Here is a 19278-nt window from a genome sequence, read left to right on the forward strand (position 1 = left end):
ATGTAGCCCTCAGTGGATATTTTTTACTCCTCCAGATTTTCATGATCACCTTTAAACTTAAAACATTTGGGTAATGAACAATACCAAACATACTGAGGGAACCAGAGGCAAATTTATGAATAAAATACCATCACAAATGAAAAATGTGTCATTTCACTCATTTGGTATGCTATGATATTGTATATAAACTTTAAGGCATCAGGAAGATAAAATTCATATGAAGAAAAGTAGGAAAAACTGACACTATGCATAAAGCTGTGCAGTCACTAATGCCAGACACTTCTCATACTCTGAAGAGACTGAGTACTTGTCATCTCAGGCAGTGAGTGACTTAGGAATCATTTATTTATTTGTTTGTTTGTTTGTTTGTTTTTTGGAGGGGCATGGCATTTGAGTGGAAACAACTTGCTAAGTGCAATTTGAAGCTAATTTTATCTGAAGAAAAAATGGGTCTTAAATGTGAAGGTGCAACAAGAAAGATGAGCCACAACAGTCCATTGTTTCAGAAAATGAGAATGTGTAATGCATACAATATATATTGTTAATTATAGAGAAGAGCATTGTTAATTACAGAGAAGAGTAATGTTTAATAGGTTCTCAGCAAAATTAAACTAGATTGAATCAGAACCTATATTTATAGACCACTAACTCTTAATTTTGTTGTTCATATATATACATGTACAGTTATTAAATTATCTTTAAAAGTTGGGGCCTTAAAATTACATATTTGTTGCACAGAGACATTTTGACGAGTGAAAATCAAGAGTAGTTGATGTGCATTCTTTGTAGGCAACTTGAAGGAAACTATCAAAATTCTACTACGTGTGTTACTTTTCACCTTTAGATTCTCTGCTCTTTTTATCTCACAATGGCAGTGAACTGAACAGTGAATTTGGGTGTCTAGCTCCCTTAACTGTTTTTAAAAATCTCGTACTGTACATTTGTTCTATTACATCTATGTAAGTAAACGAAGATATTATATATAAATTGGGTTCTTAATTAAAACAAACATTAGGTATGAATAAGCTTTATTTAGTTAGCAAACTTGTCTCTCTATAAAAATATTTAAATCAATGTAGTTACTGAAAACTGAGCATGAAAACCAAATGTAATTTTTCAGTGCTGTTACCTCAGTTCGAAGAAGGGCTTTAGTGAGATGTCAAATTCTAGAGATACGAAGACATGTGACCTAACTTCTGTAAGACTTAAACTCTTAAATTAAGTCAGTAAGAATTAAACTTCCTTCAAGTGCTAAATATCTGCACTTATGAATGTCATTAGATTGATGAAGCTGTCTATAGTGTTGGGACGTGAATAGTTTCCTTAAATACAGGAAAGTCTGTAGTAGCTTCTTGATATTACAGTTGCATGAACCCAAAAGGGCTCATCAGCTTTCTAAAATCAAGCCTAACAAAATGATGTGCAAAATTCATACACTAATTTTTTAAGCTACTTCAACAATTGCAGAGGCTGCAGTTGATCGAGGACTAAGTAATGTGTCACTTCCAAAAGATTTGAAACAGACAACTGCATAATTTAAGGAAGAAAGGAAACCATAGGAGAGGACAACTGCAAGAGTATCATGAGCTGACAGATTTGATGAGAAAAGACAGGTGGAAAAACATATGCAGAGAGAAGAATGCCATAAGTAGGGAAAGGGATTTGCTTTTATTTTTGTAGCACTTGGCTCTATACATGTGTTGCTTTTCTTTATAGTATCTCGACAGTTCACTTTTGAATGATAGTTGGAAGGTGGGAAAGACAACACTCCATTTCTAATTTTATTTCTGTGTTTTTCTTATTTCTTAATTGAGGCTGGTTTAACTACCTACTTTCATCCTGGAATAAACCTGAAGAAAATCCATGCTTACAGCATCAAACTCTATGAAAAGCTGGAAGAAGAGACTGGGCAGGTAATCTCCTTAACTTTCTAAGTATTAATTCAAATCAATCTTACGAATAGTCTCATAAAAGAGTTGACACGTTGTATGTGTTTGTTCAGGGTTATCATAAGTCTCTCTTTATATTAAAATATATTCTGCCTGCATAACTGTACTGAAGTCTTGTGTTTAATCAGTAAATATTTTAGATAGCTTCTCAGATTTCTGTAAAGTTTAAGAAGATTGTTTTCATCAAACATCTCAGAAGCTCAGCAGACTGAGAGTCTGCAACTTTATCTTGCTCTAGGAGTTAAAATAGCATCAAGGATCTGGAATGAATGGATTGATTATGATACATTCCTGCTTTAAACGTGTCTGCTTATAATTTCATATGATATGATGGTCTGTACTTGAGAAGATTGCTGTAATTCTTCCCATCCCCTTCAGAGACATGTTTTTATTTAGTGACTTAGGGAATGGGTATGCAGAGAAACACAGGAGTTGTCTTCCTTATCTGGCAACATTCAGCCACATAGATTTCATTCACTACGCTCTGCTTGCTTCAGACTGCAGCAGAACCTCCGTGATCCTTGCAGTACTAACTTAATAATTGTCACAAAGTGCTTTTTTCTTCATTCTGCTGCTCTTATCTACAGCAAGATAAAACACTGCAGCAAATTATCATTGCGAGTTCTGCTAAAAGACTTATACAACCCTATTAATGTCCTGTTAATTAACAGAGAAAAGATAAAATACATTATGTATACCTGAAAGTGAGGATTCAGTGTTTAGCTGTATAAGGATTTCTGCTTTATTAAAAAGGCAAAAAGGAAGGGGGTTGTTCATTTTGTCAATAGAGTTGCTACATCTGTTAAGTTTATTCTGCTGCACCTCAGTAGCAAATTAAGTAGGTGATAAACTTTAATACAAATTATTATATATTTATTTTCAGATGTATCTGATAAGTTTGAAAGTGAGTCCATAAATTCAGACATTAATCAAAACTTAATAAAATATGGCATTCAATAATAACTTTTTACATTTCTTTTGAAGATAGCATGTATTTACTTGGGAAGCCAATTAACTGTAGGAGTTTAATCCTGCTCCTCCAAGGGCACCTAGCTTACACTGAGTCTTTTTCCAGTCATTTTAATGGCAAATTTCTTGTGGAATAAGAATAGCATAGGAACATGTATTTATGGAGATAAGTAAAAGTTCTTACAGTATTTCATTTTTTCTCTTTGTTTTAGGCTGTGGGGTTTCATCAGCCTGGCAGCATCAGAATTGCTTCAACCCCTACTAGGGTGGATGAATTCAAATACCAAATGACTCGAGCTGGTTGGCATCCAACAGAGCAGTACTTAATTACTCCTGAGAAAGTACAAGAGCTATTCCCCTTATTGAACATGGATATGGTAAAAAACATAATTTTATGGAACAACTTCCATTGCATTTAAATGTTGGTCTGCCAGGTATTTAGATCCTGTTCCATTTATAAAAATGGTATGAGAAATTCTTGTATTTCAGTGGAAAAATATATAAACTAAAATCTCTTGTGCGTTTTAGTGAATACTGTATGCTATAATATTAATATAATATTAAATTAAAATTATAATTACATCTGAGAACTGAGGAATTTTGCTTCCTTAGGACCACTATTAAGTTGGTTAGCTGTAGCCTTTATAATGTGCTATGTTTTCAAAATTTGTTTGGATTTGAGTCCTTAACGTTTACTCAAGAAATACATCACATTCAATAAATAAATCATTTTTGAAACAAAATTAGTTGACTTTTATAAATATTAGTTTCTTTCATTTTGTGTGATTTTACCTCCACATAGGTTTTAGCTGGCCTGTATAACCCTGGAGATGGTCATATTGATCCCTATTCTCTCACAATGGCCTTGGCTGCAGGAGCCAGAAAATACGGTGCCCAACTGAATTACCCAGTCCAAGTAACTAATCTGAACCCCCGATCAGATGGGACATGGGAAGTTGAAACTCCGCTTGGAGTAATTCAGGCAAAGAGAATTGTGAACACTGCAGGTAGGATTTAACATCATCAGTTGTATACTATTCTGATTTACAAACTAGGTGACACTGAGGATCTGTGCAGATTTGTGCGATTTACAGGAATAAGTATATGCTTTTGAATATTTGGTTTGTGGTAAAATATACTCCGTGCTTTTTACTTTACATTATTGTGAAAATTTAACTCTTCAGATAAATGTCCTTGTCTAGGCATTAATAATATTACTTTCTGGCTTGTCTCCAGCAGTTACTACTTAGGCTGTCTTGTTAGATTTCAGAAGCAGAATAGACTCTTACTTGTCGGCAGTAAGTGGTGTAGAAGAGACAGGTTACTGTCTGTGAATGCGGTCCTCTAAAATATTATGAAAGCTACTTAGGAAGGGATATGGGATGTACAAATGAACTAGAAATATCTTCACTGGTTTTGTTTGTTTGTTTGTTTGTTTTCAGAGACTGAGGATTTGCAGCCAATAAGATAATTCTGCATATTTCAGCATTATCTTCTCTAAGATTTAACTCTCCACTTATCATTGAAAGAGCAGATTTTTGTTATTTGATTAGTATTTTAAACACACACTTTGTTTAATAATAAATTTTTCCACATAATAAAAATTTCCAAACTCAAAGGAACTTGTATTTACATATGCAATTTTATTCTTCATTTTGTTAAAGAAGCTAAACTGATGTTTCTGCCTCAAAAGTCTTTCCAACAGGATTTGATTTTGTTTTCTCAAATGAGTTGATAGGTCTAGGAAGCAGTATTTAAACCAAACTTCACTTATTTTTATGCTGCTTTATACAAATTACAGAAAATCATAGTACTGGTGAGACCATTGGCACCTCCCACATGAAGTGTGCCAAATGGTTCCTAGCAGAAGACTTTCTGTTTTCAGTCATTTGAATATTTTCTGAATATTTACAATTTGGATAAAAGTTTTGCAGACACTGACAGCCTCAAACTGAATCGTATCTGTGTTTTTGAAATAGTCTTTCATACATCCCATCCCAGTGAATAACCAGGTTTCAGCTGGGAGGTGTGATGACTCCAGAAGACTTTTTCTTCTTCAAATGGGATGAGCAAACTGAGAGCAGGGATATATAATCCTTTTAATTCCTTTCTACATATGTGCAGTGGAAAAATAATAATAATAATAATAAAAAACACCATGTCTCTAATGCAAGGCAGATAAAAGGAAGAAGTTGAGTGAGAGAGGTACTGTTCTTGTAGGTGGTAGAACAACCATGGCTGGTAGTTGGAAATAATGAGAGAGTTGGACTGGAAGGGGAGTAGAGTGGGAGAGTGAAATGCTTGGGAAAGATGCCGGGAGGTAGCTGGGAGCACTGGCAGCAGGTGGAGAGCTTAAGTGCTAGAGGACCTGCTGAATAAGATAGCTCAGGCTGGGAAGGACTGTGGTGATAGCAACAGTTGGGATGACACTGTGGAGGGAGATAGCCAAAAAGGGTCTACATGTTTCATTATGGGAACTGGAGCTTTTCTGGGCAAAAAGATTAGAAAGAATATTTGAGGACTGGTTGTGGGTGAAACTGGAATTGGAAAATTGAGGCTTTCTGAGCTGTCTAAGGATGGAAGACTGTCAGACAAACAAGGAAAAAGGTGGATGGGAGTGGATTGGAAGGAAGGTAAGGCAGATGGGACAGGATTTGACAAAAGAGGAAAGTTGACTTGCACATGGAGAGAGGCAACTAGATGAAAAAGTATTGTAAAAGAGTGATTGAAAAAGAGCTTGAGACTGAGATGAAAAGCAGTTACAGGAAAAGCAGAGGTGGGGAAGGGAGGAGATTGGCACAGGGAGAAGTTTGGAGGGAATGGGATAAAAGGGTTGTGCTCTGGACAGAAAAATTGTATGTGCTAGGTGACCCACTTTCCATGTCTGGAATGCAGAGAGTCCTGTGTTAGATCATTCTAGGCTTTCAGTAAAGACTGTGAAACACACTGAAAAGTGTGCTTTCTCATCATATACCTCCCACGTACTTGTGATCACCTGCTATGGCTGCTAGCCTTGCTAAAATAGCAGGGGTCTGAAAAGTTCACCTTGAGGTTCTATGCACGCTCATGAGCTGTCATGATGCCAATGTAGTGCAATATAACAATATTTTGGAGAGAAAGAGGACTAGATAAGGAGTTCAGTATGCTTGTTAGAAAGCAAGCAATGACACAGACTGGGAGACCAAATTAAACTAATTTTATTTAGACCACTATGTCACAGAATCACAGAACTGTAGGGGTTGGAAGGGACCTCGAAAGATCATCAGGTCCAACCCCCCTGCCAAAGCAGGTTCCTCAGAGCAGGCTGCCCAGGTAGGCATCCAGACAGGCCTTGAATATCTCCAGAGAAGGAGACTCCACAACCTCCCTGGGCAGCCTGTTCCAATGCTCCGTCACCCTCACCATGAAGAAGTTCTTTCGCATGTCAGTGCAGAACTTCCTGTGCTCTAACTTCCAGCCATTGCCCCTTGTCCTATCCCCACAAACCACTGAGAAGAGGTTGGCTACATCCTTCTTTCCCCCACCCCTCAGATATTTATATACACTGACGAGATCCCCTCTAAGTCTTCTCTTCTCCAGGCTAAACAGACCCAGGTCTCTCAGCCTTTCTTCATAACAGAAGTCAAGCACTCATAAGATGAAAGATCAATATTTAGATTGTGTATGGACTCACAGTTCATGGCTTTTGGACATGAATTATGGGACAGCATTCAGATAAAAAATCACAAGCTCTCTTACTAATAGGATACTTGCATCATTTGTTACACAGGATGGATTTATTAGTCTGGAAACAATTCAAGATTATGGCATGGAGAGACAGGGTTTTCTTTTGGCATTTAGACCTCTTATTTAGGCCCCAAACTTGTAGGTACTTATTATTCCAAAACATTGCCTCTACATCATATGTACAAAGTATCACAGATGTAATTTATTTATTTTTGTAGTATAGTTGTCTTTCCTTGGCTTATGTATCAAGTAGACATTAGGCAGAGTTTTTCAGTAATTGCTTTTCAAAGTCTATTTGTAAAAATTAGAATGAGCCCTTACGAAATTTTCTTTTTCTTATTTTTTAATTTTTTTGATTTAGTAACTTATTAAACTAACAATACGTGGCTAACTGTTCAGCCAAAATGAACATTTGAAGCACGTGTTGCTTAACATTCTGGCTAGGGATGTGAAATTAATACCGTATAACCAATATATTTTATAAATGTTCCCTCAGCTAACATTCATTCTTCTTCTCAGCCTTGCCTCATTCCACTACAGATCATGACTGGTATAATTCAGAGCTCATATTTTAGGCTCGTGTTGCAATATGAGTAGAGAAGAATATATCAGGAGGCTCTCCACATTCTCTCTTCTTCCCTCATCCCCCAACCGACATCTGCTGTGGAACTGGAACAAACTAGTTTCAACCAATCTTTAGCTGTTCCTTATGTGAGATTTCCATTTTGGAAGAAAGCAGATGCCTAATAAATAATCCCTGACATAAATTAACTGGTATTGAGCCAGCTAGAGTGATTTTCAGCCTATTTATAATATAAAGATTGATTAAATTCTGCAAAAATAGTGAATTTAGTTTATTTATACAATATGCACGTGCATACATATACACACGTGCAGGCCTGTGCACAATTCATATACAACCGTTTATATATATGTAGTGGTGGAATATTTTCTCCTCTTTTAAAACACAAGAGATAGTCAGATTACATAGTTCAACAGTTACGCTCAGTAATACCACCAGTAAATATTTCAGCATCAGATGTTTGCAATCTCTACAATTCTATCTTTATAAATGTCCTTGAGATATAATTCATGCCTTCATTTATCTCTTGTGTGTGTGATAGGACTTGACATCTGCTTCCAATTAGAATTTTGTTTTAGAGAACATATTCTTTCTTTTGTCATTTTTGAGTTTGTAATGCCTTTTGCATATGGTTCAAAAACTTTAAACAAAGAAACTATGACATATTTCATGTAGTAAATGCCAGCTGTTGTTATTCTAACCAATTAAATAAGCATTTAGCCTAAGTATGAATATATATTTTTTAGAACTATGGCATTTAAATTTGATTTTGAGCATGCCTATAGTATTTGCTTTTAATTCAACAGCAGTTTAAAATCAGCTGTGGCTGTGCTATACTTCTGGAAACTTAATGGTTAAGAAACTTGATATTATTTTGGAAGTAAGTTTCAAAGATCTAAAATTGTCTGCCATTTTTATTTTCTCTGAGGAGCTTGAATATTTTTACTCTAATGTTTTCCCACTAATTCTGTTTTAACATGTAAGCAAAACAATGAAATTACTAGGAGTGCATTTCCGGAGTATTATTTCTTTTCCAAATATCTCTTTCGAGTCTAAAATTTTTGGCAGAAAAACAGTGTATAATACTATATTTTGTGGATTTTTTTTTTTTGCTACTTCACCTTCTTTTCTCCTGTATGGATCATTAACTGACCTTACCTTAAAATAATCTTCTTTGGAGTTGATATGGAAATACACAAATCAAAATAAGTTCCCTAAACAGTAATTGTAGTTGACTAGTCAATGGCCTGGACTTGGTAGAAGGGGGACACTGTACATGAATGGCTAGCAAATGAGAGTAAATACATTCATTGCATTCATACTTTATTTTTTTAATTTTAATTTCTATTTTTTTAATGGTCAACTCTAGGTCCCCTTAGCCTATGCTTAAATTCAAATGTGTATTTGTCGTGTTTAATTGAGGAAGCCCTTGAAGAGGTGCTAGAAATTCAACTTCATTAGCATTTTTTGATTGTTCTCTATATAAAGGAGCATAAATCATGTTTCAGTAGTTTTAAAAGATTTTTTGAATCACTGCATGCTACGTGATCTTCCCTCAGCTAATTTGACCAACATAAAAACTATTCTGTCAGTGAGTCTCCTCCAAGTACTGAGGATTCATTTAAGAAGCAAAGTCTTACATATGATAAATGCAGTACAACAGATACCATTTTTTACCATTTTCTGGGCAGGGGCTTTTAATTAACCAAGTCTCTCTGTCATGATCTTTGATATCATTCTCACTTGCTTTACCTGTCTGTTAGCAATTGCCAGCTGATTTATCACATAAAACCTTGTTCTTGGATTTTATTTATTATTATTATTTTTAATGTGGGTGTTAGACCCAGAGTCTGGCTTGTGTGCAGGGAATAGCTCCAAGCCAGCACAGCCCAACTCATCTTTTCTAATTACTCTGGTGTTAGCCCATGTCAGAGATGAGAGGCTGTATTTCCAAATCAATGTCAACTAACAGCACTGTCTGGGTACTCTCTATGGGAGAAGGTGCCAGGAGTGGTAACAGGTCTGGTGGGGCATGGGCCTTGCTAGCCAGGGCTCTGTCCTAAATGCCATGAAGGAGGGAGTTGGGCTGGCCCAGGACTGACATTTGGCATCCACCCAGAGCCCAGGTTTCCAGACTGATTTGTGGGGAAGAGGCACAGGCAGCCATACTGACAAATCCAGCCTGCAGACAAGGCAGGTTGAGAGCAGGTCTGGTGACAGTAACCAGGGTCAGACACTGCCCAGTGATTAACAGGCAGGTCCATGGTGATGAGTCTGGGGTGAGGCCAAGCTGGGAAGTAGTCCATGGATCAGGGTCTGGATCAATGAGGGCCATGGCCAGGCACGGGCATGGTTGTGACACAGCTGTAAACAGGCACTCCTCCGATCAAACCAGCTCAGACTGGTACTGATGTCCCTGAGCTGAGCAGAAACGGGGCTTCAGGCCCCATGGGGAGGTGTGTGGGTGAAAGTCCCAATGGCTCAGGACTGTTGAGGCTTGTTAGTGCCCTCAGGGCCCTGAGAGCTAAAATTTAGCCGGTTCTTGGAAAAGGTAGAATTGAAGAGAGAGGTAGGAACCTCTGGGTCTGAAGCCAAGTAAACAGCAAAAAGGAAAAACAAAAAAAAATTGCATGTTACGCTGGGCATCCTTGAGTGTAGGGCCCAGGAGAAGAGGCAGCTGTGTAAGTGGGAAACCTTGCTAGAGATAGTTTTTCATTAAGTTGGGAGTTAGCTGATTACACAGGAACCAGTCTGAAATGCCTCCTTTTCCTGGGTGGCATACAGCACATAGCCTTTTCTTTGAAAGGATACCTCTTCCTCATCTCCATATTGCCTTCTCCCAACCCTTACTTCTGACCCCATAGATTTCCCTGAAACTCCTGCTGTTTGACTTACCCCCTTCATTCCCACTTCTGAGACCTACATTCCTTCTTACAAAGAGTCAGGAGAGTGATGTTAAAGAGTATTCCAATCTCTAAGAGCAGCTGCCATTGCAGTCGATTGTATCTGCTGGATTCTCTTATCTATACGCTCCGATCTCACAGCAGACTTGAGCCATGATGCAAAGCCCTAGCTAATAAGTCTGGCAGAGATAAATGGCTTCTACTTCTTAGCTTTGACACTGATACATCACTAAGTGAATACGTCTTACCAGGTGCAAGCAGCTAGTCTGCAAGGACCTTAACAGAGAAGAGTTAGGCCTTCTTTAACGTATGCTTAGGATTTCACATGTAGGACCTTGAGCAAGCTTTAGGGACAGGGAAATTGGTGCTTACTTTTTCTGATCACAGCATGTATCAGAACTTTTAATTGGACACCTATGGGAGGGTGCACTAACTACTTGCCAGTAGGAACAGTTAATTGATTACTGCATGACAGGCATAAGTAATACAAGTTAATGACACATGTGAAAAAGGAAGGAAACAGATTTTTGGGATTAGCCAGCTGAAGGTACTGCCTTGCTGTGTTAGGACTTGACTACTGTATTGGGGAAGCACACTAGCTCTTTTGGTTGATAGTAAGAGCCTAGGATAACACCTATAATATGAACTAATTTATTCTGCTTGTGTTACTGATTTTTATGCATTACAGTCCTAGTTTAATTAAATGAACTATGGGGTTTGTGGAATTGATAATTAAATTCCTTTCTGAACTTTTAGAAGCCTAATTCATATTTTTCCAGTTACATTTTTGAATAACTGTGAACTAGAGTAATATATGGTAGCATAATTAGGAACAAGAGCATGAAATTATGGAGTGAAAATGATGCTAGATAGTATGAAAAATAGTTTTAAAAGTGAAATTGTGTAAAAAAATTGTCACTTTCCACAAAGCACAGTGCTTCTTGAAAATGTTTTGCTGTTATTTTCCCTTAATTGAAAGGAAAATCTTTGAATGTTAGCGTGTTGTATCTTGTCCTCTGTAGGCTTCTGGGCTCGTGAAATAGGCAAGATGATTGGCCTGCAGCACCCTCTTATTCCTGTCCACCATCAGTATGTCGTGACAGCAACCATCCCTGAAGTGAAAGCCCTAAAAAGAGAATTACCTGTGATTCGTGATTTAGAAGGATCATATTACCTAAGACAGGAAAGAGATGGTCTTTTATTTGGTCCATATGAAAGTGAAAAGAAGATGAAGCTGCAGGACTCTTGGGTAACAAATGGAGTCCCACCAGGTAATTAAGTACATTAAATCTTTAAACTCAATAAGCACTACCATATATTTTAATATATATAAATCCCACTATGTCATATTGCCTTATATATTGGAAAATAGAAAACACTTGCAATGTAGGATTGCAGTGGAAAACTTTTTTCAAAGAATAGCTGTGACATCTAATATTCCATCTAATATATAATAGAAATAAAAAAGTAATATAAAAAAAGGCTATTTGAAATAGGCACAAAATATACATCTACAACATATTATCTTACTCTCTGAACAGGTGTCTGTGTGTAGTGATTAAATCCAATCACTAAATACACATTTTTTTCATTTGAATAGATTTTTATTATATTTTTAAGCCACAGTTCTCTCCAACATACTAACAAGGGCTTTGAATTTTTCTCTGTTCCCTTGAAGACAATGCAGTTGGCAAAAAGGAACACAGATACACCAAAGGAATGGCTTAGACAAAATACTGTGCTCGGATATAAGTACAAATGAGCTGTAGATTTGTATAGAATTTTTGTACAGAAAAATCCCAACCTTAACATACTGATGATTATGAAATTAAGTACTGTGCTATACCTAGGCTCCAGCTTTACATTCACTTCTTCACAGAAATTCATCTTAAGTGAATGGTCATGATGTTTAAAAAGAAAAAAAAACAACCAACCAAACCAAAAACAACAAGAACAAAAAACAACAAACAAACAAACAACAACAACAAAACAGAAAGTGTTTCTTAAGTGTTTCTTAAGGAAGAATAAATCAATTTATATTCTTGGGCTGTGGATTGCACTGTCTTATCTTCGTAAGCTTTTTGTCTCCACCAGTGTCAAGTCCTTCTACAGAGTCATGTTCAGTAATTCTCAGAGCACAGGCTGAAGGCTGAAATGTATCCAGGAATTCACAAAATGCCGTGGAAGAAATAAGCTGACACAGGCAATATCTTTCTTTCCCTCCTCAAATTGTTGCCATATTGAGAAAAATAAATGGGTCTTATTAACACAGATGAAGTATCTGTGTTTCTCCACTTCCTTTCTACTTCATTGTTGAATTTGTGTGACCTTAGGGTTAAACAAATATGTATAAAAGACAGTGTAACTGCAGTGACAGTAAACTTGATCCTGCAAGTAACTAAGGTTTTATGCACACCATTTTTCTTAGGTAGGATAGTATATGCTTGAACATACTAACTGAAAAATTTTGTGTCCATTTTATAAATTTCATAACTGTGATTAAAATGTAAGTATTTTCATTGTATTTAACAAGTATATAATGGCTCAAATATTTGTGCAGGTTTTGGAAAAGAACTTTTTGAGTCTGATTTAGACAGAATAATGGAACACATTGAGGCTGCTATGGAAATGGTCCCAGTTCTGAAACAAGCAGACATCATAAACACAATTGCAGGTCCTATCACCTATTCTCCAGACATTCTTCCTATGGTGGGACCACATCAGGGTGTAAGAAATTACTGGGTAGCTATTGGTTTTGGGTGAGTAAATTTATTTGTGAGAACTTTTGTCTGTTATGTTATTAAAATGATAGTTATCGTGAACTTTGCTAAATTTTTATGGATTTTTTTTCCCTCTTTTTTTTTTTTGTACCTATATAAAATATGATTGGAAATAATCTTAATAACCATTACCCACATGTTGTGAACTTATCCTTCTCTCTTTCTTCTTTTTCATAACTCTCACAATTCTTTCAATTTGTGTCCTCCTTTTGTTCTGGAGGCTAGTATCTGTGACACTTTATGAAGCAGCAAGCAGTGGGTAGGACTTGGTAATGTCTGTGGAGCAAGTTGAAGCCGTGAAAGTGCTGGGCTTTGTAGTACACTTTCCAGTTCATTTTGTGGATCACTTTCAATTACATTTTGTTCAATACTTTTTTGGTATGCAGAAAATGGTGTCACTGAAATTGTGGCAGGAATGATTGTTACAGGAAGAACTTATAATCAGAAGTATTAACTTTCAATGAAGAGTTGAAGGCATACTAAGCATAGAGGACTGCAGGCACCATTGGTGACTTACTGCTTTAGGGATATAAACAGTCATAGTTCTGACTGTTGGAGATTGAGCTGAGCAATGATGTTGCTGGGTGTTGGAAGAAAGCAAATGAAGAGGTTAGTGTGACAAGGTTAGTGTGATGAGGTTAGTGTGACAACAAGAATGGGTGTTTTTCTGATGTTATCTATTCTCTCCTGCCCACTCTAACATTTATTTTGAGTGTGATTTGCATCTTATATACTCTGGCCCCACTGAAGTCGATGGTAAAGCTCTTACTGACTTTTCTTTAATTGTCTCAGTTTGCCTGTTTTCTCAAGATGGATAGAATGAACTGAATGCAATTCCAGGCACATGTTATTGAACACGTTCTGTTTACACTGCTTTTCCAATTGCCTAATTTGCCGTTCAAAATCCAGCTAAGCTTTTTCCAGTTTTCTTTCAGTCCAAACCAAACAAACCCTCAGATCGTAAGATAAGGCAATATCACTAACATGCTTTCCGAGGCCCTCAAAATAAAAGGGTTTGGTAATTTTGCAATGATTCATTGTGAAAGGTGTTCACCTTTGCTGCTTGGATTGAAAAAAAGAACCAACAAAATTGTTATCTTTTAGTAACATTTGCAGAACTTATAGTTACAAAAGTGGTTTGCCTAGTCCTAGTTCACCAGAAAGACTGTTTAAGTTCATTACCGTGCTGCCAGACTTTGGAACCTGTTTTCCTTCTTTTGGCATCAATAGGAGCAGAATTAAAGTTCCATGTAGGAATAACCAGAGATCAGTGTTATATACTTAAGTTTCTTAAAACAATTTATTTCAGGAATTTGATTAATCTCTAAATGTGTAGACACAGGTCGCAATTATGTTGCTGTCATTGGATTGCTTTGTCTGCTTTTCAGGGACTTTTGACTCTGTTCTGCGCTTCTGCCTCACTGCAGTGTTTCTGCCAGTGTTGTAATTTTTTGTGTGCATTAGCAAATCCTTATCTCACAGTCAGCTAGCAGGGACATTGTGACAGAGGACTTAGTGCTGTTAGTTTAGAGGATTTTTATTATCTAAAATTAGCAGCATGCTAGACATTTTAATGTGCAAAGGGGTTAATAAGTATAGTTAGCAGGGCATGTAGCACTGTTTATTATCAAGGTTGCTCAATGCTTCCCATTTAAGACTGTTTTTGGTTACTTATAGCTTTGAAAGTGTTAACAATAAGCTAGATTATTATTTTTGACCATATTTGGTGTCAAAGCAGTGTAAGCTTTCAAAATAATGAGATTATTGGAAGATATGCCATTTTGCCATGTTCAGTTTTTTGGGGGAAGTCATTCTTTTGAAGAACTCTAATCTGCTCATTTGCTGAGAATGAACTTCATGTTTGGCAGAAGTGACCTTTCTCCTAAAGATATGCCTTTCTGCCATTCTTCACAAAATCTTTCTGCAAGGCCCATTCACATGCCTTCAGAGAAGTTACAGCTCATAAACACTTGACAGAGATTCACTAAGTCTTCATAAGTTATATCTACAATAGTATTCTAAAGCCAGAGACTGAACAGGATTTTTCCTGCAGAAATGGGGTAGAAAAATGGCTGAACAAAGTCATAAAAAAAAAAGACCATGGTGTGCAGGGACTTAGATTTCCTAGGAAAAAAAGGAGTGGAGTGAAAAGTTTCAGGAGCCAAAAATTGGTGAGAAGCAATGTATCACAAACCAGTAAAACACAAGAACAGGAAAGGGACAGTGGGGAAGACCACAGAGCAAAGCAAGGCTGGCATGGATTGAAAGGAGAGAAGAGCAGAGTGCAGTTTGTATTCACTTAAGCACAATTTCTCTAAATCTTCATATGAAGACATGGACTCCTAAGCTGTACCACTCTTTACAGCAGTAACATCCCATCCCACCCCATCCTATCCCATCCCTGCAAACCACAAATGTCATTCCTTCTTAGAAGAATGGCAGTGGATATATTAATACTATCAGCTCTCCTTATCTGAGCTGATGAAGGATTTGGGCACCCTGGGTAATCAGTAACATTTCTGATGATGGAGGCCCAGTGGGGAGCACACATGGAATCAACTAAATGAGCAGAGACAGTGCTGAAAAGCTCTGCAAAATGTGGAGACCAGTCAGACAAGGTGCACTGATCCACCTGATCTAGCAACTCCACATTGCAGAGCTGCCTCCTGGTCTGTCTTGCTCCGAAGGTTACCCTGCCATCCACTCAGTCCTCAAATAAACCTGAAAATTTCCACTGCATTTCATCTGTTTCCATCCACAGTCATGGAATGGTCTCTGTGCTGTGCTGACTGTAGTGAATGGTGCAGAGAGACTTGAGCTGGCTAAAACGTCTGGAGCTGGTCCTGAAGGCGTCATAGCTATGCTCGCAAAACTTGCACACATGAATTGCCCAAGTGAGTAGCCTAAATTAACACCAGAAATGGCTAGTTCTTCTGTAGTACTTACAGAGTGGCGGTTGACAAGCAGTCATCCCTTCTATATCAACTGAGGTGAGAATCTGAAGATTTCTGCTGAATGTCCTAAAGGACTATGTTTTGCAGAACTGCTTCATGCACTCAGATGCTTGATATTAATTTTATTAAACAAACAAACAGACAAAAAGATAAAAAACTGCTGTATCAAACCAATATCATGAAGATCGTGAAGTCAGGCATTCTGCAGTTAGGAAGTGCCAGGACTAAGTGCCAGGACCAATTCTTCTTATGCATATGCATTAGGATTAAATAATTACATTCTATTTTTTTCATAAGATCTTGGACTGTTTAATTCAGGGCCTAGAATTCAGAATGCAGAGTTGATGAGCACCAGCTCAAGTTTTGGCGTCACTATTCAATGTGAGTCTCTGTGATTTAATTTTTTCATGCTAATTTAAACTTAGTTTTCCATTGGCTTCATATTTCTTCAAGGATTTTTCTGTTCTGCTCATTGGAGCATGTCACAAATAACTAATAATTTATTTTCACGTGACAGAAGGGTACTTAGACACTTTTTTAGACACGGTAAACTAATTCATGGATATATTAACATCAGAAGTTTTAAAACATTTGTTATTAATAATTATTTGTCATTAACCATTTCAATGTATAATCTTAAATGCCTGTAATTCAGCATTACATAGTGCTGTTTGGTTGCATGTATATTGAGTGGTGACATACACAGATTGCAGTACACTGAAGCTCCTTGTCTACCAGTTGTCCAGTTCAGCTACCTCGTAGAAGCATGTTTCACACATAGACTTTTCCTTTCGGGCATCAAGATGTTGAGCATTTTGAAAGGTCAAATTATGTACAAAATACTTAAATAAGAAAACCTCTGATCTATCATTTCATATATGAAATGATAAGTACTTTTGAGTACTTACCTTTGCTGTGTGGTATGGTTCCTTTAATACAGTTTTCTAACAAGAGACCTCCTCTACTGACTGATGCTTCACACACTTACTAGGTAGAAACAGGACAGGCTTTTGCTACAGACTAGTAGCAGAGCATTCCTACTTGCGTATTTTTTTACCATTAATGTTATGGAACCAGTTCTCTCTCTTGTAGCAGAGAACACAGAAGGCAACTCAAGTAAGGAAAGGCAGCTCTCCATTCTGGCACCGCTGCAAAAACGTCTCCTAGTCTCACACCCAGTTCCACTACATTCTCTGATTTTCAGTGGAGCAATATAAAAAGTTCTTCTGTTACTTCAGTTTCTTTAAAGCTGCTTGGTAATGCTGTCTGCTGATTTTTGGTGCTATTGTTCTTGTCACTGTAATATAAATCTTCACCATAACTGCTATAATGTCTCATTATGGTTTTCAATTCTGAGTCTTGTTTAATTGAATCTAATCAACAAAGAAAAGGTACTTTATGGCTAGAAAGTTTATTTATGGGTATCAGAAGTTAGACAACTTTCTTTAGCATTAACTGTTAACATTCCTAGACAAGATTATTAAATTCTGAACTTCAGATAAAGAAAGAGTTTTCTGTAATCTTTAACACCATAACTGTCATACTTTAGTGGACTTCTGCTATAGTGGTGCGGTAGAAATATCTGTCAATAACACAAATAATCTCAGAAAACAAGACAAAATAGAACAAACAAAAAAAGAGGGGTGAGAGGTGGAATAGGAGATGTATTAGTAATATGAGCTAGTATTGATTTAAAAAAAAAACAAAAACAACTTTTTCTGTTTTTAAGGTATGGCATTATACATGCTGGTGGCATAGGAAAGTACCTGAGTGACTGGATCCTTGAGGGGGAACCTCCATTTGACCTGATAGAATTAGACCCTAATCGCTATGGAAAGTGGACCACCACAGAATACACAGCAGCCAAAGCAAGAGAATCTTACGGTTTTAATAACATTGGTAAGAAGATATTTTCTGAATTGTGTTTATATCCTGCAAATGAATTCCAGCAAAGCCTGCCTCTAGGTTTCTCTGTTTATATACATGTTTTTTATGCATTCTGTCTTGGTAACATATTTATTTTTCTTCCCTAGTTGGTTACCCTAAAGAGGAAAGATTTGCTGGGAGACCAACAGAGAGAGCTGGTGCCCTCTATGATTTGCTGAAGTCAAAATGTTCCATGGGATTTCATGCAGGATGGGAACAACCTCACTGGTTTTACAAACCTGGAGATGAGACTGGATATAAGTAAATGAAATATTACTTTTTTTTTTTTTTTTTTTTCCTAAGAAATTGTCAGCAAGTGCAAGCTGAGTTAAACTTCAAGGAAAGCTTACATTTATCATTCATTTTTGCTAAAAGATATCTGTTCGGTAGATCTATTATTGTTTTTTCCATAGTTTAGAATCCATTTCATTCTGATAATGCAGACATTGCAAAACACAGATCGAGTTAACCTGTAGGTGTTCTAGAGATCGGGTGTTAGAAAGCAGCCTACCTCAAGAAAGAGATAGAAAAAAGGTGTTCAAAAATCTATCAAAAGAGATTTTTTTTTTTTTCTATCAAAGAAATAGAAAAAAAAAAAAATCCGTACTTTCTCCCTTGGTGCAGTATAATGTTTTCATGAAAAAGCTCGTTTCTGTCTGTATAATTCTCAGGAAAGGAGAAGTTCAGTCTTCCTTCCTACTTTTTTCTTTTTTTTTTTTTCTGTGCCTGCCTACATGCTTACATCAGGGAGCATGCTGCAAATGTTTTCCCCAGGGCTACTGTAGTTCCAATCTAAATGAGGCTCATAAAGGAATAAGGAGACACACTCTGCTGTTGAGATATAAAGCCTTTGACACCTTAAAAACAAATAAATGATTCAGCAACAAAGTATGCTGTAAATTCACACATGACAGACTACTACTTCTTCCAACATTTGATGAGTTCACAGTTTATTACAAAGTGGTTGATAAAATATCAACCCATATCTTTTCTGTTGTTAGAGGATTTAATAATTAAGCTATATTAGTCCAAGGAAAATATTGTGCAAGCTACCTACAATTAGGAGAGTTGAATCTTTTGAATGGTTTTTAAACTGAAGAAACTGAAGACTACATTTTGCTGAAAAGAGCACAAAATGGCCAAATTGTGTTTTATGTTTATAATGCTCTGTTTCAGACCCAGTTTTCGTCGCACAAATTGGTTTGACCCAGTGGGTCGTGAGTATAAACAGGTTATGGAAAAAGTTGGTGTGATTGACCTGTCACCATTTGGCAAGTTTAAAGTAAAAGGCACTGATTCTGTTAAGCTGCTGGATCATCTATTTGCAAATGTTGTTCCAAAGGTAAATGGGATGATGATAACTGTTTTAATGTAGAATTTAGACAAAAAAATAAATCTGTTTCAGAAATGGAAAATGAGACATAATATTGTCATAATATCTTTCAGATACCAAGCACTCAGGTCCTTTGGAGAAACTCCTGTGTCAGG

General features: G+C 36.8%; 1 protein-coding gene across 2 annotated transcripts in view; it reads left to right on the plus strand.

Annotated features, from left to right (window-relative positions):
* LOC116500625 (dimethylglycine dehydrogenase, mitochondrial-like) overlaps positions 1-19278 on the plus strand; it is a 116492-nt gene that overhangs the window by 5316 nt on the left and 91898 nt on the right. Inside the window, exons 2-9 of one of the 2 annotated variants that reach the window (XM_032205766.1) lie at positions 1815-1913; positions 3131-3295; positions 3721-3925; positions 11153-11401; positions 12691-12889; positions 17594-17763; positions 17898-18051; positions 18967-19132. In XM_032205766.1, coding sequence (XP_032061657.1) covers positions 3206-3295; positions 3721-3925; positions 11153-11401; positions 12691-12889; positions 17594-17763; positions 17898-18051; positions 18967-19132 — 1233 coding nt within the window. In that variant the 5' untranslated portion in view covers positions 1815-1913; positions 3131-3205. Of the gene's footprint in view, positions 1-1814; positions 1914-3130; positions 3296-3720; positions 3926-11152; positions 11402-12690; positions 12890-17593; positions 17764-17897; positions 18052-18966; positions 19133-19278 lie in introns of those variants that run through there. The other variant, XM_032205767.1, reaches the window with a different exon arrangement.

This window comes from Aythya fuligula, chromosome Z (assembly GCF_009819795.1).
Source record: "Aythya fuligula isolate bAytFul2 chromosome Z, bAytFul2.pri, whole genome shotgun sequence".
Taxonomy (NCBI): Eukaryota; Metazoa; Chordata; class Aves; order Anseriformes; family Anatidae; genus Aythya; species Aythya fuligula.